Below are 16,070 nucleotides of genomic sequence, written 5' to 3'. Positions count from 1 at the left end.
ACCTCATGATGATTTCTGCCTGTGGGTCATGGGGGTTGCAGCCCAGGTCCAAAACCTGTGTTAGTCCTCTGCAGTGACTGTATTTTCCACATGCTAATTTTACTTGCCGGAGGTGGATTTTTTTATTTATTTATTTTTTATTATTTCTTATTTGTCTCTTCCAGATGTTTTCAAGCAGTTTTTTTTGTTGTTAAACTAATTCCATTCATGTTTTAAAAATTTATGAAAGCGCTAATAAAAATGTCAAAGTGGTAAAAATGTTAGCTTTTGCTCTGCTTTGATTAAATTTTGCAAACTGTTTTTGAATATTAAAAAGCAATATTTTTTTTATTCTCTCTCCCTCTCTCTCTTTCTCTCCAGAAGTGATTTGAGAGGCTTGTTGCATGGATATCACTCAGCAGGCTCATTTGCACTCCAGAACCTTGGTGCCATGCATCTCTATTAAATAACATAGACAAATTATTCTTTAAAGACACCAAACAAATTGTCACTTCTCTTGCATTAAACTGGAAGGAAGAGAGGGAGTGGGGAAGGAGGGGGGTGAACACAAAGGATTTTATCGCTTTTATTCAGTGGTCGGCTTTTTTAATTTCATGTATATTTTTTAATAATTGAGAAATCCATCGTAACTGGATTTGTTTAAACTTTTTATTAACAGGTCCATGTAAATTTTTGATTGCTGATTATTCAAATAATTGAACATTCTTCTGATGAAGAACATTTTTATTTCCCTATCAGCATAAATTGGCTATAGAGAGGAAAATAAAGCAGGGCTTGCTACTATGCCATATCCCATAGGGGTGGTTTTTGCAGGGCGACTTACAGTTCCTCTTCTCACTCTGTCAGAGCAGAGTGGTGCTCCTTGCAACTTTTGTTTCAGCCTTGCCTGGGAAGGAGGTGCTTTATGCAATAGCATGCAAATTTTTAAGGAGCTCCTGTTGTCTGTCTGGTGTCCTCCAAAAGGAGTGAGTGGTAGAGAGGGTGGAACTGATCATCATGAGGGCATTGCATCTGAGATGTCATTGCTAACCACAAGTGAACCCATTGCAAGCATGTCCCCACGTAGTCTGGGAAGCGTGTGTGAGTGGTGCCACGTTGTATTCCTCTCGAAAGCTTCAGCTTGAGGCAGCAGCGTGTGCAGTTGCCGCACTGAGCGCAAAGACCCACCAGTATGTCCCAGCTGGGGCCAATGCGTGATGAGTGTCAGCGCCTTGCTCCTTCACACTAATGGTGCTAAACGTGTTCTGTGCTCCTGCATGACTCTCCCATTCATAGTGCAAAGCTTCATGTTGGTCTCATTTCTGTTTGGGACCATCAGCCCCCTCTTCTTACTGCCATCTTGCTAATATGGATCTTTCCCAGCTTCATTTTTTTGTTTGATTTAAATGAACAGCTACTTTTCTTTTTACCCCATTCAGGAAATCATCGAATTCCCTATCCTGAAGCTGAATGGCAGGACAATGGAGATCGAATCCACCTTTCACATGTATGTTCAGCCTGTGGTGCATCCCCAGCTTACGCCCTTCTGTACAGAGGTAAAGTGCAAAGGTTCCCCGGTGCGCCAAGAGTATCTCTGGGAAGCAGGTTTCCATTGCACCGGGGGTTGGGATCACCTCCTTGTGATGCAGCATGGTGTTGTGCCAGCCTCATGTTAAAGATAAGGGGAATCATCTTTATTATCGTAGCAGAGCATAAAGGCTTTGGCTTGGATTCATAACTAACTCTAGTTATGGTTATGATCTCCTAACAAAGATCAATTGTTTATATAACTAATGAATGTATTCCTGGGTGACCACAGAATTAAAATATTAATGCCATATTAGCGAATGGTCAAGATACCGGAGCCTGTCTGTAAGCTCTTAATGATTGTGCTGTGCTGCTCTTTGGTGGGGAAGGTCAAAGAGAGCCTGGTCCAAAGGAAGGAAGTGTTGTACTGCTCCATGGTTCAGAGGCTCTAAATGACTCTCCTATGTGCTTGCTTGTTGTGGTTTGATGAGCTCCCCAGAATGGTAAGACAACCTACATATCTATTTTTAAGACTCTTTTTTTGATGTTGTGCCTGTGGGGTGCTTGAAATGATTGCTGGAGAAGTGAGGTCTTGTTACTTGGTTACACTCATTGCTGAGGAGAGTTGCTTTCCCGAGATGCATCCAGCTTTCCCCAGATATAGATGAGAAGATGAAGGTGGCATTCAAGGAACTGTGTAAATGTGATTTCTTATGGATCAAAGGAATCGGGGGAGGGGGTTTAATTTTTTTTTTCATTCAGCACAAAAAGTTAACCGTTTCTACAAGTGTGTACTTTTTCCACGTTGCAGACAGGGAAGTTGTCTAAGTTCCCTTTGCTCTGGGCTTTTTTCCTGCTACTCCCCTGTTTCACTGTCGGCCAGCCCAGGCACTAAAATACTAACTAGGGGAATCGGAGTACCCGAGTTCTTTGCAGACAGGACTGGGATTGTTGACACCATGATGCATTTTCCGTGGCCTCAGTGGCTGCAGAATCAGGCCCTCAGCGTGCTTGTCCTGTGTGGACTAACTTGATTAAATGACTCCTCTGTGCTAGGTAGAGCCCCCTTCAAGGCCAGCCAGACCCTTCCACATTTCCACATTTTAAAAACAAATACTTTTCTTTTTTTCGTTGTCCTGTAACTGAAAAACAGGTGAAGGTATTTTATTTAAACTTTGCAACCCCCCCCCCCAAAAAAAAAAAAACAAACACCCTCTAAGCACAGACAGTAAGAGAGGCTTTCAGAAAGCTATAAATGTGTGAAAACGGGGCTATAATGGAAAATTTTTTGCAACCTTGTTACTAGAAGGCTGGACAACTACTTTAGCTGTCCTAGCCCACATGAGACTTGCTGGACATGTGCTTGTGCAAATGTATGCTGTGATAAATTTTAAAGCTTGCACCTGATCTGTGTCAAGAGACATGTTATCTTGTGGAGTAAGGCCCAAAATGTAAGGCTTGTATGTCGTCTACATTCTAGAGAAGTCGTTTCATTAATTAACTCCTACTGAAGTTACATTTTGGAGAAATTTCTCTGTTTTGTCCTTCCCCCCAGTGCTCAAGGTTGCAATTCTGTTACTGCATGAGAGTCTGCAAGCAAATTTGACTTGTTTGGCATGGTTTTCCAAGCTGAATGCAGTCTAAAGCATGCTATGGTGTGAAGAGGCACTAGGGGCTTGACACTGGGATTAGTGGCTTGGAGGTCCTCTGGACACCGAGCTTGTGGTCAAGACATTCAGCCCATCTTATGCTCCTTCACTGCAGTGCCGCTTTCTCTGTCTTCTCTCGCTCTTTGGAGCCAAGATGCCGGGGGCAGGTATTTGCCTCTCTGAGGCTTCGTGTCTCCTGTGTGTGGAGGGACAGAGCGAGAGAGGATGTGCGCTGAGCAGTGGTGTGCTGCGTGGCGGGCTGTGCATTTGCAGGAGCCCCAAGGATGGGCATGGGCTTCCCTGCCACAGCATCGCGCTGCAGTCTCTGCTCTGCAGCTGACCTCCTGCCTGGTATTGTGGGTACAGAGTGAAATAAAAATGGACAGCTCTGAAGCCAACAGGCAAAATGGTCACAAAAAACGCTCCAGCTTGTATATGTGGCACAAAATAGCCAAACACCAGGTTTGGGAAACTCTCTGCTATTAACAATGTGTGTTAGGGAGCTGCTTTTGATCACAGCCTGGAGACCACTGGCTCTTGGGCAAAACCCCAAGTAGCCCGTGCTGCTTAGCCCACAGCATGGCCACTGTGCCACCTGTGTTGGCAGGCCTCCTGCCCTTCACAGTCACCTGGCCTAGCCAGGTTTGCAGGGGCTGACATGAGGCCTGGGGAACAGGGTAATGCTGCAGGGGCCTGTCACAGGATCTCATACCTAGCCTGACCTGGAAACACTGCCCTAAGAAGCAGAGGCAAGCTGGTCGTACTGAGGATTTTACTAAACAGTCACAAAAATACTCTTCCTCATTTGCACCTGCTTTTTGCAAAGGCTGTAGTTGTTGCATAAAGACCTGTGGGATTTGTGACTCTTGCTAGCAGCCCAGCAGGTCAGGCCTGCAGTGATAGTGTGGGGGCCTGCCCTGAAGGCTGTACAAGTGATACCACCAGTTCATGGGCCAGTTGTCCCTCTAACACCTGATGTTGCTACTACAGTAACTCCTCTGCTCGCTGCAGACCTCTGGCTTGCTCTTTCTTACTCTGTTATGCTCTTCCTCCTTAGACCCCAGCTCTTGCCCCTGCTCTTGCTCCTTCGTGCTGAGTGAGAGAGCCTGGGCACCTCCTGCACAGGGCTGGGGGAGCGTGGAGCATCTCCCTCCCTCCTCACGCACTCGGTCCTGCTGGGGAGGAGAAGACGCCTGCCCGTGGCTCATGGGATGCTTTCTGGTGTTGGTGGTTTTGCCTGGCGTGCTGACAGCTCCTCCCTCCCAGTGTGCTGCCTCTGTTGTGTGTGCTGCTGGATTTTGGGGATGCTGAGTGAGGAAGAAAGGCAGAAGGACTATAGCTGGACCCAGAGGCAAGAGCTGGGGTGTGCTGTGTACGCGGCCTCCAGCTCCTGCAGAACCACTGCCTGCACAGCTCCCAACCATCAACTTTCAGCTGTTTTGTTCTCTTAAAAAATACCCATTTTGCTAAATGCCAGTAAAGGGCTTTGTCTAGGCACCTCTACTTACAAAGGGTGAGATTTATTGGCCTCTTTGTCTACAAAGAAAGACCAGGGCTGATTATCAGATTGTACACCAGAGACAAGTGCTTATGTAATCAGCAAAGTGTCTTGGAGTAGAAATACGATGGTTTCCGAGATAAACTCTGTAGGAAAAGCAGTAGTGTTGACATTACACTGGAGCCTGTCTGCCGTGCTGCCTTTTTTTCCCCTCTTCCCTCCACTCACTGCCTTTACCAGGAAGCAACAAGACTGCTTCATAAAGAGTATGTGTGAGGTTTGCTGGGGTCCCTCGACCTCATTCCCTGGATCTGGAGCATCAGTTGAATTTGTTTCCTTCCTGAAGAAGACGGCACAGTGTGGCAAGGGTGTCTACAAGGGTGTAGTACTCATGGGCACCCTCATGGCATCCCTTTGCTTTAGTCTTGCTCTGTGTCTGCGCTTACCCCTGGCCGCGAGAGGGTTCCTCTGACGTCCCGCGCCAGCGGCCAGGAGCACATCTTCCTGTGCCTGTTCATTCTGTAGCTCTGATCCTGTCCCCTTTCTCTTCACCTACCTCTGTAAAACAACAGCTCCTGAAGCTTGGTTATAATGAGTGGTGTGATGAACATTTAGGTTGAGAAGGTGGAAAGCACTTGCAGGTAGCTAAAAGCTGTTGCCAGGTATAAAAAAATCATCATGCTCCTTTGGAAGATGCCAGTGGTTTGTCTGGTTGGTGCCCAAGAAAATTCATGCCAGGTGCTTAAGTGAAAGGTTCCCTCTATATGCAAGATGCTCATACAGGCTTTTTCATGGTACTTTGCTCTTTTTTAGTGATTAATTTTTATTGATTTTTTTTTTGTCCTGAAGGAACAGACAATAAAAGTACAAAAAGAAAAATGCCTTATAACTTTATGTTCCCAAGTACCATGTGCTTCATAGGATCACCAGTCAAACTTTACAATAGCATAATTTTATGCTTTTATACTTTATCAAAGCTGCAAGACCAGATAATGCTGTGGACACCCGATGCACTAGGTTGGGTGTTACAGATGTATGTAACTGAACAGAACGGAGCAGGGAGGATGAGAGAGCAGAGATCCAGACCCTTTTGAGCAGTGTCTGTATTGAAGCATAGCAGTGGAACAGGTGTATGTCCCTTTGTATTCATACGTGTGACTTCTGCTGCGAGGGTCTTGGTGGGTGTCTGCGTGGCGAGGTGTCCTTGTATGAGTGAGCTGGTACCTCGCTTGGCCTGCCAGGTGAGGAGGGGTAGTTTCCTTCCTCTCAGGGAGGGAAGGAGCCTTGGGCAAGATCAAACAGTGACTCCTTGGTGGAACTCTGACCCCCTGCTGCTGCTTTCCCATCCCTCCCTCCCTCCTGATGGGAAATGTTTGGATTAGGCCATTCTAGCCCCATCTACCTGTACCCATCAGGGAGTGCAGCGCTGAGCACATGCAGTCTGAGGCTATCCAGAGCAGTGGAAACCATTCGCATAGGCCCTGGCTGTGATCCTGAGAAGTTGCCTGTCACCCTTCCCCAAATGCTCATCTTTATTCCCAGAGGTTTGATTTGAGCTGCCCTCAGAGAGCCAGAGCCAGCGCTTTGCAGTAGATGAGCTGCGCATCTTTGCCAGGTAAATGCATGGAGAAGATGACACCAAGAGAAGGAAGAAACAAGCCAATGAGTGTTTAAAAACTGCTCTAAAGAGCCATGCATTAATCTCTTAAATCTATCTGCGTCTTAGAGTATGGGAAGTCTGTAGGCAGCAGCTGTTACCCAATTAAAATACAGATTAATATAAAAACAGTTTCTGGAATATAAAAGAGTGTCTGTGTCCCCCCCACTTCCTTAAAATTCCACCTAATAATGACTTGATGAACTTCAGAAACCCACCTAGAGGAACTCTGCTTTCTTAAAATTAAAATACTTTCCCTAAAAGGTGTATATTACTATTCCATGGAAGTCACTATGAGAAAATAATCTTTCCACTTACAGCTTATGCAGCGAGTCAGGTATTTGGTATTCATTAAATGTAATTACAATTTAATTGAAGTTTAATCTTTTTTTTTCTTTCTTCCAAGTTCAGTGCTGTAAGCCAAGCAGCCAAAGAAACAGAGAGGTAGAAACAGTTGAGCCGGTTTCAGTTGCCTGCATTTAATAATACAGAGCCCTGTGGTTTGGTACAGGACTTCAGTTTCACAACTAGGCAGAGCTGATATGAGTTGCTCTTAGGTGGTGGGAAGGCTGCTGGTAACTCTCGACTGGCTGCTGTGGCTTCTGGGGGGGCTTGGATGCCGTGTGCAGCTGGTAGGACATGCTCTTATGCTGTGCTTGACCTTTGTTTTATGAAAATGTGTGAGATGTGTAGCTTCAGGAAAGTGCAATATAAAGCGAAATACTGTAGTGTGCGCTTGTTTTAATAACGATTTTTTTAATTACTTGGGTGCATTGATGGCAAGCTACTGACCTCCAATATTCAATATGTTAAAAGACAGTTTTGTCAGTTGGAAGGCAGACAGAAAAATTATTTATTTTCCACATGCCTCAAGCTATCCTGGGCAGATGCAGGCAAAGACCCATGAGCCTGTATGTTTTTGTGCATGTGCCTACCTTTAAACAGCCAAACAGTCCTGGTAAAGTCAGTGGAATTAGCTGCTGGCAGGGTCTGTCCCTGAGGAGCCCACTGAAAAAAACAAGTGTGTTAGTAGTCTAGAAGAAAATGTTTTTTCTTCAGATTTTATTCAGTTGTTTTAAATACAATGTTTGTTGTCTGCTTTTTAAAAGGCAGAAGAATGTTGTGATGGACTATGAGAAAATACATATGCTTGCTGCCCATCACAGTGGAGGATGAATGGATTCTCTACACTTCTCATTTACCAATAATAGTTTATTCTGTTTATCTAATATTATGCAATTTTGGTGTCATCATGACAGCAGGGGAATGCCTGCAGATGCCGGTAGTCACTTCTGCCTGTGCAAGTCAGGGCAACATCAAAACTGGAAACTACGTGTTGAAAAAAGGCAGCAGGCTGGGCACCATGTCAGTACATGAAGCGGAGGGCATCGCTGCACCCCTAAGTGGATCCTGCACTGTTGGGAGTTCAGTGTTTTATGGTGTGGGTAGGAGCCCTCCTGCTCTGCTGTGTTTGAGATGAAGCTCTGCCCTTGCTTGGGGTTGGGACAGCTGCCAGGGGCGTTCTGCCGTAGCTGACTCCTCGGTATTGTCCACATGGGTCACAGGAGCATCTTTTAGCTGCGGGAAGGAGGACAGGAGAGGAGATTTTCTAGTGATCTTTTGAATGCTGCTCTGATTCCTGCTTTCTGTTTGTCTCTTGTTTCAGCTGACTGGGATTATTCAAGGCATGGTGGATGGGCAGCCAAGCCTCCAGCAAGTGCTTGAGGTAAGAAGAATAACCTTTAGTTCCCGAACTCTGACCTCAGGTCCTGTCCTTCCCTCTCCATCTCTTTCTCTGCACCCTCCCCTTTCTAAGAATCGAACCGCGTAATTTGACTATGATTACAGCTTCATTAGAATAACATTTGCTGTCACGTTGGTGACATGCTGCTGAGAGTATTGAACCATTGATCTGTCATCTCCAGCTGTTCATGTCAAGGGTACTGACAAGATATCCAAACTCCTGCCAGCAGATATGAGAAGAGGCTATTCTTGCTTGAGCCAGTTTTAAAGCACCAAGACATTGCTTGAGACCACTGCTCTGGTAGCTGTGCCTCCTTTTTCCTTCCACTCCCTCAGCACCTTATTAAATTAATTTTCTCTACCTATTTAAATGCTCAATAATACATGTAGTATAGAAGGAAAATGCCTCTAAAATCTAATCTGGAGAATGTACGAATGCAGATATAGCCCTAATAATGCCATCTGCTTAATGTTGAATTCCTACAGCATTTAGGGCTTAATTAGCTTGGAAGTATTTCTCCATCAATAGCTTTTGTTGGTAGTCAAATAGTGAAGGAAACCTCCTCAAGCAGAGTCCACTTAGGTTGCAGGTTGCTGTTCGATGCATTGTCTCTGTCAGGATTTCCATTGCTGTGTTACCTAATTGTTCCTAATCAGAATAATTGCAACAATTGCTTATGTGAGGAAATCAAATTAAAGGCTTTAAAATCCTCCATGGAGATAGCACTTCATGGGCGCTTACATCAGGGATTTTAGAAAGGTTACAGCTGCTGTCCCTTGCTCCCTGGAGCCTTGTGCAGGGATGGATGCAAGATCCCAGCAACCTAAGGGAGGCAAAAGTGCCTCACAGGGACAGGAGGCAGGATGCTACTTTGAGGGGTGCTTTCCCCCGCGAGGGCTGTTTTACAGTTGGTTGCAGAAAGAAGCCCCATCTTCTGCCAGAAAGGCAGTGGCAGTGCCATGAGGCCAAAGATGGCATTCTGTGGAGGTGACATCTCGCATCCAAGGCAACCCCCCTGGTCCCTAATGCTCTCCAGAAGGCATATTACAGCAGTACGTGTGTGTAAGCATACGTATGTCTGCATCTGCTTCCCCAAAGGAAAAGCCCTGTTTGCTCAAATGCTACTGGAGTACTCCAAAAAATAGTTCACTCTGTTTCTAGAGGAGTTTCATACTGTGGAAACATTTCTGTACGTTTTTGAACACCTTTTCAGTACAATTAATACAGCTACAGCTTTCTCGATTTAAATGAGATTTGGGCTAAATGAAAATAAACTTTTTGGTTAAAATGAGATTTTGGGGCATGATAGCTTTTTCAGGAGCTGAAGGCATCAAGTGAGGGAAGAGAGGAGGGATTTCCCTTGCTGAAGCACTGGAAATGCTGTTATGCAGCCTCACTAACAGCAGTGAATTGCCTGTCACCTGCCACCGGAAGGTTTCGGGCATTTCACAACAAGGACTTCTTAGATCTAGCTAGAATACTGCAAGTGTTTATGATGAGGGTTTATTCTAGCTTAGTTATTCCTGATTAATCCCCAAGGTGGATGTGCATTTTTCTGATGAATGTAGCCCATTTCCAAAGTGGATCCAGAACAACTGTCCCTACAGGGAAGTCAATCAAGAATATTGGATTCACTTTAAATCCACACTGTACCCTTCCCTGAACAAACCTGTCCTCAGAACTGTAAGGAGGAAAGAGACCCAGCCTAGAAAGGAAGGGCACACATGGCTTGGTTGTTATGGCCATGCGGTGCTTGTGCGTGCCCAGTCCTTCCCCTTCGATCCATGTCCCATTCCCCTTTGAGATGCATTAATTGGAGTGTATGTGAAATGTTGTAGATGAGGGGCACTATCACAGGATGCTTGTGTTTCCCCGCAAGTCAAAGCAGGTAATCTGTTTTGCTGCCTGTTTCCCTTCTGTTCCCCGTCTGATACCTGGAGGACCATAGTGGGTCCTCTTGGTTTAGGCTCTCCTTCCCATCCTTAGCCCCCACTAGAAAACTTCAAGAAATAAGTAGGTTTCTCATCACTGACAGGGACTCAAGTTGTGCTTCACTACTGGCCCATTTGATATGGAGAGAAGAAAAGAGGAGAGAAGCCAAGTAATACTGCATCTGTATTGTCCCATTAGTGCTGCACAACTTCCATCCTTCTATGAGCAGAGCTGCTGTGGTGTCTGATAAGATCATCTCTGCTCTGGTTGCCTGATGTCTCCTATCAGAAATCTTCAAAGGTCCAAACGTGCTGTTGTTGAGATGGCAAGCAAAGAGAGAAAAGAGAGAGGGAGAGGGGTGGATAAGATCTCAATTTTCTTCTCTCTTGATTGCAAGCAGCTTATCTGAGTTTAACTGTTGTGGCTCAGCCTGTCTCTGCAAAACTCATCCCCTTTTCTTGCCTTCCTTTCAGAGGGTTGACGAGTGGATGGCGAAGGAAGGCCTCTTAGATCCCAGCGTCAAGTCGATTTTTGTGACCTGCGGTGACTGGGATTTGAAAGTGATGTGAGTATGGAAGGGGAGGGAGATTTTTCTCAGCTTTATTGCTCCATGCTTGCCTGTAGTGTGTACATCTTTGCAAACATTTCCTGCCTGCAAACAAAATCCTCCTTCCACCTTGAATTGCTCTAGCTGTTACTGACTGGTATGATTTCACAGATCTCTAATTTGGTGGAGAAGGATGGAGGATGCTCATCTCCTGGCCCCATTTTGTTCCTTGCCTGTTAATTCTGCTGCAGCCTTGGCTATTTTTAACCCCTTGCCAGCATTCAGTGGAGAGCTGTGGCTGAGAAGCCTGCAAGCACTCTTCATGCTGCACTTGATTTCTGCAGTGGTTCCCCTTAGTTTCTAAGCTTCTTGCATCCACGAGCCTCTGGCTGTCCCTAGTCTTTGTTTCCCAGGGTATCATTGTTTGTTGTACATAATGAGGAGTGGAAGAGGGTTGCTTAAGAGGAAAGGTAGGTGCTAGGCATAGTGCAAGATCACTGTCTAGGATATTTCCTATAACAAATGAGTTTCTTTCATACCCAAGAAAAGTTTAAACTGGGGCTTTGTGGTGTTTCCTCTTTTACCTATTATACTTCCCAAAGAGAACATTGCTCTTGTTTTTGCTGTTCCTGGTCTGTGAATGCTTCAATCCAAATTTCATCCTGAGAGACTGGGTGGATAGAAAGTTACCCCTTCACTCAGTAGATTGTGATGTGCATATCGCATCGTGCCTGGCATCTCCTCTGGGAATAGAGAGGATTAAATTTTTCATGCAGAGAAGGGAACAGGAGTTAAGGATGGGTGTCTCTAAGTGCACACAAGAAAGTCTTTGTCTCACTGTACAGCCAAATCAAGCAATGGTCCTTACCTGACTTTCACATGAAAGGCCTTCTCTCTGTCATCTTGGTGCATTAACTGTATGCAAACCACAGAGCAGTCTTTGTAAAGAGAATACGAGCCAAGTCTGGCACACTTTATCAGTGTTCTTATCTTTGAGGTCATGCTTATCAGCTGGGCAACAGAGTCTAAAGAGTACCAGATGGGAACCTGCACTGGGATCTGCAGGTGCTGGTGTACATGCCTGTCTCATGAAAATAGCTGGAACAGTGGCCCAAAAGCTTGATTTTTTTTTTTTTTTAAAGGAGTTAAATGTCAAAGAATTAGATTAGTCTAATCTGTAAGGTGTTTGCAGATCAGTGTCACATTGTGCTGAATTCGCTTGGATTCCTATAATCTCTCCTCAGCTTTTTATTTCCTTAGAGTGCTGGGTAAAGACTCTTGTTGTTATCACATCGATAAAGCTTGGGCTTGACATATCCAATGTTAAACTGACATCCACAACTCGTTAGTAGTGTTACTTGGTTTTCACTTTGACATTGGTTTCCCTAAGTCTGAAGCCTAAATAAACTGCTCGCAGCTTGGGAGCAATCAGCACCAGTTCTTTCCTGCAGAGTGGTCTTTGTAGAGTGGCAGCTCCTTGCCTGTTCTTGCTATGATTAGTGAGACACGAGCCATGAGGACCGAGGTGGCAGCGCAAGCTCCAGTGGAGAGGGGAAATTTGCCATGCTCCAGACAGGAGTGTGGCATGCTAGCTCTTGAGTCAAAAGCTGGGTGTTTGTTGAGTCAAAAGTTGGGTGTTTGTTGGGGCCATGTCCAGAACTGGTGTATGAGCGTATTCCCCAATTCCTGCATAACTGGTTTAAATTAAAAGTGGGGCTTATTTTTCTTTATATTTCATGTTTAAACTTTTGTTAGAGACCAACACAAAGACAGCTGAGGAATGTGCCGAACTGTCATTTCTCATCTGTTCTCTTTTCTCAGCTCTTTACTCCTGTATTGCTGTCCTGAGAGTCCAGTTTACTGCTTTTGGTGATGGTTGTGAGGAACAGAGTTGTGACTTGCCTGTGCACGAAGCCCATCTTTCCATCCCTTCCACTGTGGGATAAGGGTCCCCAGCTAATGGCATCCTAACTTGGTATCTGTATGGAACAGGCAACCTTCTGAGGGTTTTTGCTTCAGAGCTCTACAGTGGGCAAAGGGTGACTGTGTCCTCTCCTCTGCTGAGAGCTGCTGATTTTTCTCCCTGAGCCAGGAAAAGTTGTTCTTGATCCCCATTATGCCACCTGTCCTGGGGCCTGAAAGGCAGTTTGTCCTGCAGATGCTCTCCACATTTCCTTGCAAGTTGCCTGTGATCCTTAGAAGTGAGTGAATTGCTCTCTGTCTTCTTCCTTGCTCTTAAAGCAACATGTTTATCTTTCTTCAAAACTGCTAGCTGGTAACTCCTCCTTTTGCTACTAGATTTCTCTATCCTTGTCTGATTAGTTTTGGTAATAAGAGTACCAGACAAACATAAGCGAAGATCAGCCCCACTCCTTGTGAGCCATGGGTGTTATGGGGTGAGCTGGCCAGCAGGACCTGCAGTTCTGGAGCTGAGATACTTGATTCGCCATTTGCAGTGGTCTCTCGCATGGATTGTGCCTTACTAGTCAACTGTAAAAGAAGACTCCACTCCTGGCCATGAGGTTGCAGTGAGTGGTTCATTTCTCCCTCTTCCTTTAAAATTTTTTTTTTTAAACCATTAACTTCAGAGTTCAATCCTGAAGCATCTCCAGGGCAAAGCAGAAAATGCATTTCATGTTTCCAACCACATGGATACAGGGAGTCTGACTGCAGCCGCTTGGCGAGTAGCACATCATGCCGCTCCGTCACCGATTGGGTGCAGCAGCGTGTAGCATCACATCTGATTAGTGCTGTGCCAGTGAATGAGGCTTGAGTGAGGACTCCCTGCCAGCTCTGACTTGTCTCATTTCCCATTACTTTTATCCGTCACCACAAATGCCGAGTCTCCCTCCTGAACTAATTAAGTTTGTGTGTGTTTAGACACATTGCCAAATAGGGTTTAGCAAAGCAGAACTGAGCATCTCTTTTTAAACAGGGAAGCCACAGAGCTGAAACAAGGTTGTTCAGACAAGGAGATACAGCATCAGGGATGTGGAACATCTAGGAAATATTCCAGGGAATCACCCTGTACTTCCCTAAAAGACTTGCAGTGTAGTTGGTGCCCTCTTCTACTGTGTGGAGACTACACATTTGGCACAGAAGGCACTGGGGTGGTAGGAAGGGAGGTGGTGACTACTTATCCAAGGTTGCTGAAGTATGTTCTTGGCAGCATTGCTCAATAAAAAATGGATTTCAGGGGGTTTCAGGAAAATGAGGTGAGATGTTCCAAGAAGGGCAAGGTCCTTACTCTGGGGTGAAGACATGCCCACTGGAACCTGCTTCAGGTACTTGCAGACTGTGTGCAGTGTGTTGGAGGTGGAAGGGAGTAGTGCAAACCATCTGATTTGTGCATAGCCCTTGTAAGTGCTTGTGGCTGGTCCTGTGGGGCCTCACTATGTTACTTGCACCCCCAGTGAAGGCTCACCTCTCTGCTTAAATGTAGCCCTCCAGAGTGGGGTCTTGATGTGTTACAAGCCTTTGCCATCTGGCATGTGAGCAAATTTAGGAGAGCGGCAGAGTATCATGTGGGAGGGCAAGAGGTGTGGGTGGAAGGCAGACGGCCTGGATGCCAGGATTAGTGTCTCTTGCTCTTGTTCATGTGAGGTTTTAGTGGCAACATGTTGTCCTCAGCACTCTGTAGCCACTGCTGGAGGCACAGCACTCATGCTTCCGCTCATGCTTCCTCAGAAATGTAATGCTGCCCCTTTATGAAGAGCTGCTGGCTACCGAGGACCTGAGTGTGGCAGTGCTTCTTGGCTTAGGGAGCTGTGACTTGAGGCAGGTCCATTCTTAACTCTGCTACTCCTTCTCTCAGGTTCCTTGGCTTAGTAGTAACAGCTGCTTTTGGTATTCAGTGCTATCTGAGCCTGTAGCATTCGAGATGGAAACTCAGCTGCTGAAAGACCTGTGAAGCCTCTGCTTGGCTCAGGGGTCTTCAGAGAATGAGGCACTGCGTGGATTCAGACTTGTTTTTTCTTGCACGTTGGAGCTTTCTTGGAAGGTCACAGAGCTGTTTCTATCTGGCTTCCCTCTGACAACTGGGAACACAAGTCACAGTGAGCTGGGTGCCAGGAAAGGGACACCAAGCATCTGGGAATGGCTTATGGAGGTTCAGCACATGAGTAAAGGTCCCCAGCCCTGCCACCAAAGGCTGTGTTATGGCTGTGGTGGAACATCCCAAGGAGAGTCCCTATTGGAGTGACTGGGTCGCTGCTGTGGGAGCCCATTGCACAAGAGGGCTCAGAAATTGAATACTGATCCTCCCCTGGCTGTGCTTGGATTAACCGGCTTTCAGTGCTTGATGTGCGTGAACCAGGCTGGAATGGGGGAGACAGCAGCTCTCCTCCCACCCCTCCCCTTCCCTCTTGTTAAGATGCAATTTCTTTAATGAGGAAAACCTCTTGAGTAGGAACATCACCTTTCTGAAGGCTTGTCCTGACAAGACAGTTCAAGCCGACAGAATCACATATCAACTTCAGCAAATATCAGTCACTCATTACAGAGACTCTTCTCCCCCCACCCCCCAGCAACACCCCTCGTTCCCAGACAAGGAAATGAATCATACTGCTGCTCTTGAATACATCATGACAGTCGTGGTTCTAATGAGAGAGGGCCATTCATTCTGGGTGGAAAGTTCCCTGTGTCGACACAGAAATGTTATTAATTAAAGAGAGCTACCTGAAGCAAAAGATGAAAGGAGCACCAGACCTGCCAAGCTAACGTATGAGTAGGGATACAGCCTCGTTAGGCACACGGTCCTCAGGCCTCTGAGTGCTCAGCAGGAGGATTGCTTTAGCCTGTTGCAAGGAGCTATCCTCCAAGTTTAAAAGCTCCAGAGCCAAATTCACACTTGGCCTGGACCTCATCCTGCACCCAAGATGGAACTGCCACTAGTGATTAAGCAAATTACATTGATGTGATATTGGGTAATGGGGGTAACATACCTCTGAAGGGCTAAGGGAGCTGCTGACTGCAGATGATTTTAGTGGAAAGAAGAGGGTACTTGGTGTCTGCCAGAGTTGAGTCCTTGTACTGTAAACGTTTTAGCATGGTTTATCTCCTCTAAAATGTCAGATTGCCTCCCTCTATGTATGGAAACATTCTGCCTCCTCTTTAAGCGCAATGTGAATTAATCTTGGCAATAAAAGACAGGTGTTTACTGTGTGTTTAGCTACAGAGCCGAGATACAGTGAGTTTAAGTGATATGCTTGTGGACATGCATGCAGTCAGAGGCAGAGAAAGGAGCTGAAGCTAAATCTGCTGAATCTAACTGCAGCACCTTAATGTCAAGAGCATCAGTTAATCCTCCTCTTTCCAGTTTTGGGTCATTCCGCAAACACATTGGACATAATCAAATAGGTCAAAATGCTTACAGGCTGTGCTCTGTATACTTCTGATATGAAGATGCTTGTACTGCACTTACTGTGGGAGATTAGAACATGCTAATTTATTTCTTTACAGGAAACTACTGCTCAGAAGTTTTTTATTTTGTTAAATAAGTGTTAAAAGGCAAGTGCTCTCTAATATAGTGATAAAAC

General features: G+C 45.7%; 1 protein-coding gene across 2 annotated transcripts in view; it reads left to right on the top strand.

Annotated features, from left to right (window-relative positions):
* ERI3 (ERI1 exoribonuclease family member 3) overlaps positions 1-16,070 on the top strand; it is a 160,303-nt gene that overhangs the window by 23,466 nt on the left and 120,767 nt on the right. For both annotated transcript variants that reach the window (XM_067300471.1, XM_067300473.1), the window contains exons 3-5: positions 1,419-1,535; positions 7,977-8,036; positions 10,460-10,551. In XM_067300471.1, coding sequence (XP_067156572.1) covers positions 1,419-1,535; positions 7,977-8,036; positions 10,460-10,551 — 269 coding nt within the window. The remainder of the gene's footprint in view (positions 1-1,418; positions 1,536-7,976; positions 8,037-10,459; positions 10,552-16,070) is intronic.

Source organism: Apteryx mantelli, chromosome 8, assembly GCF_036417845.1.
Source record: "Apteryx mantelli isolate bAptMan1 chromosome 8, bAptMan1.hap1, whole genome shotgun sequence".
NCBI classification, from domain to species: domain Eukaryota; kingdom Metazoa; phylum Chordata; class Aves; order Apterygiformes; family Apterygidae; genus Apteryx; species Apteryx mantelli.
This window is presented reverse-complemented; position numbering and strand designations above follow the sequence as displayed.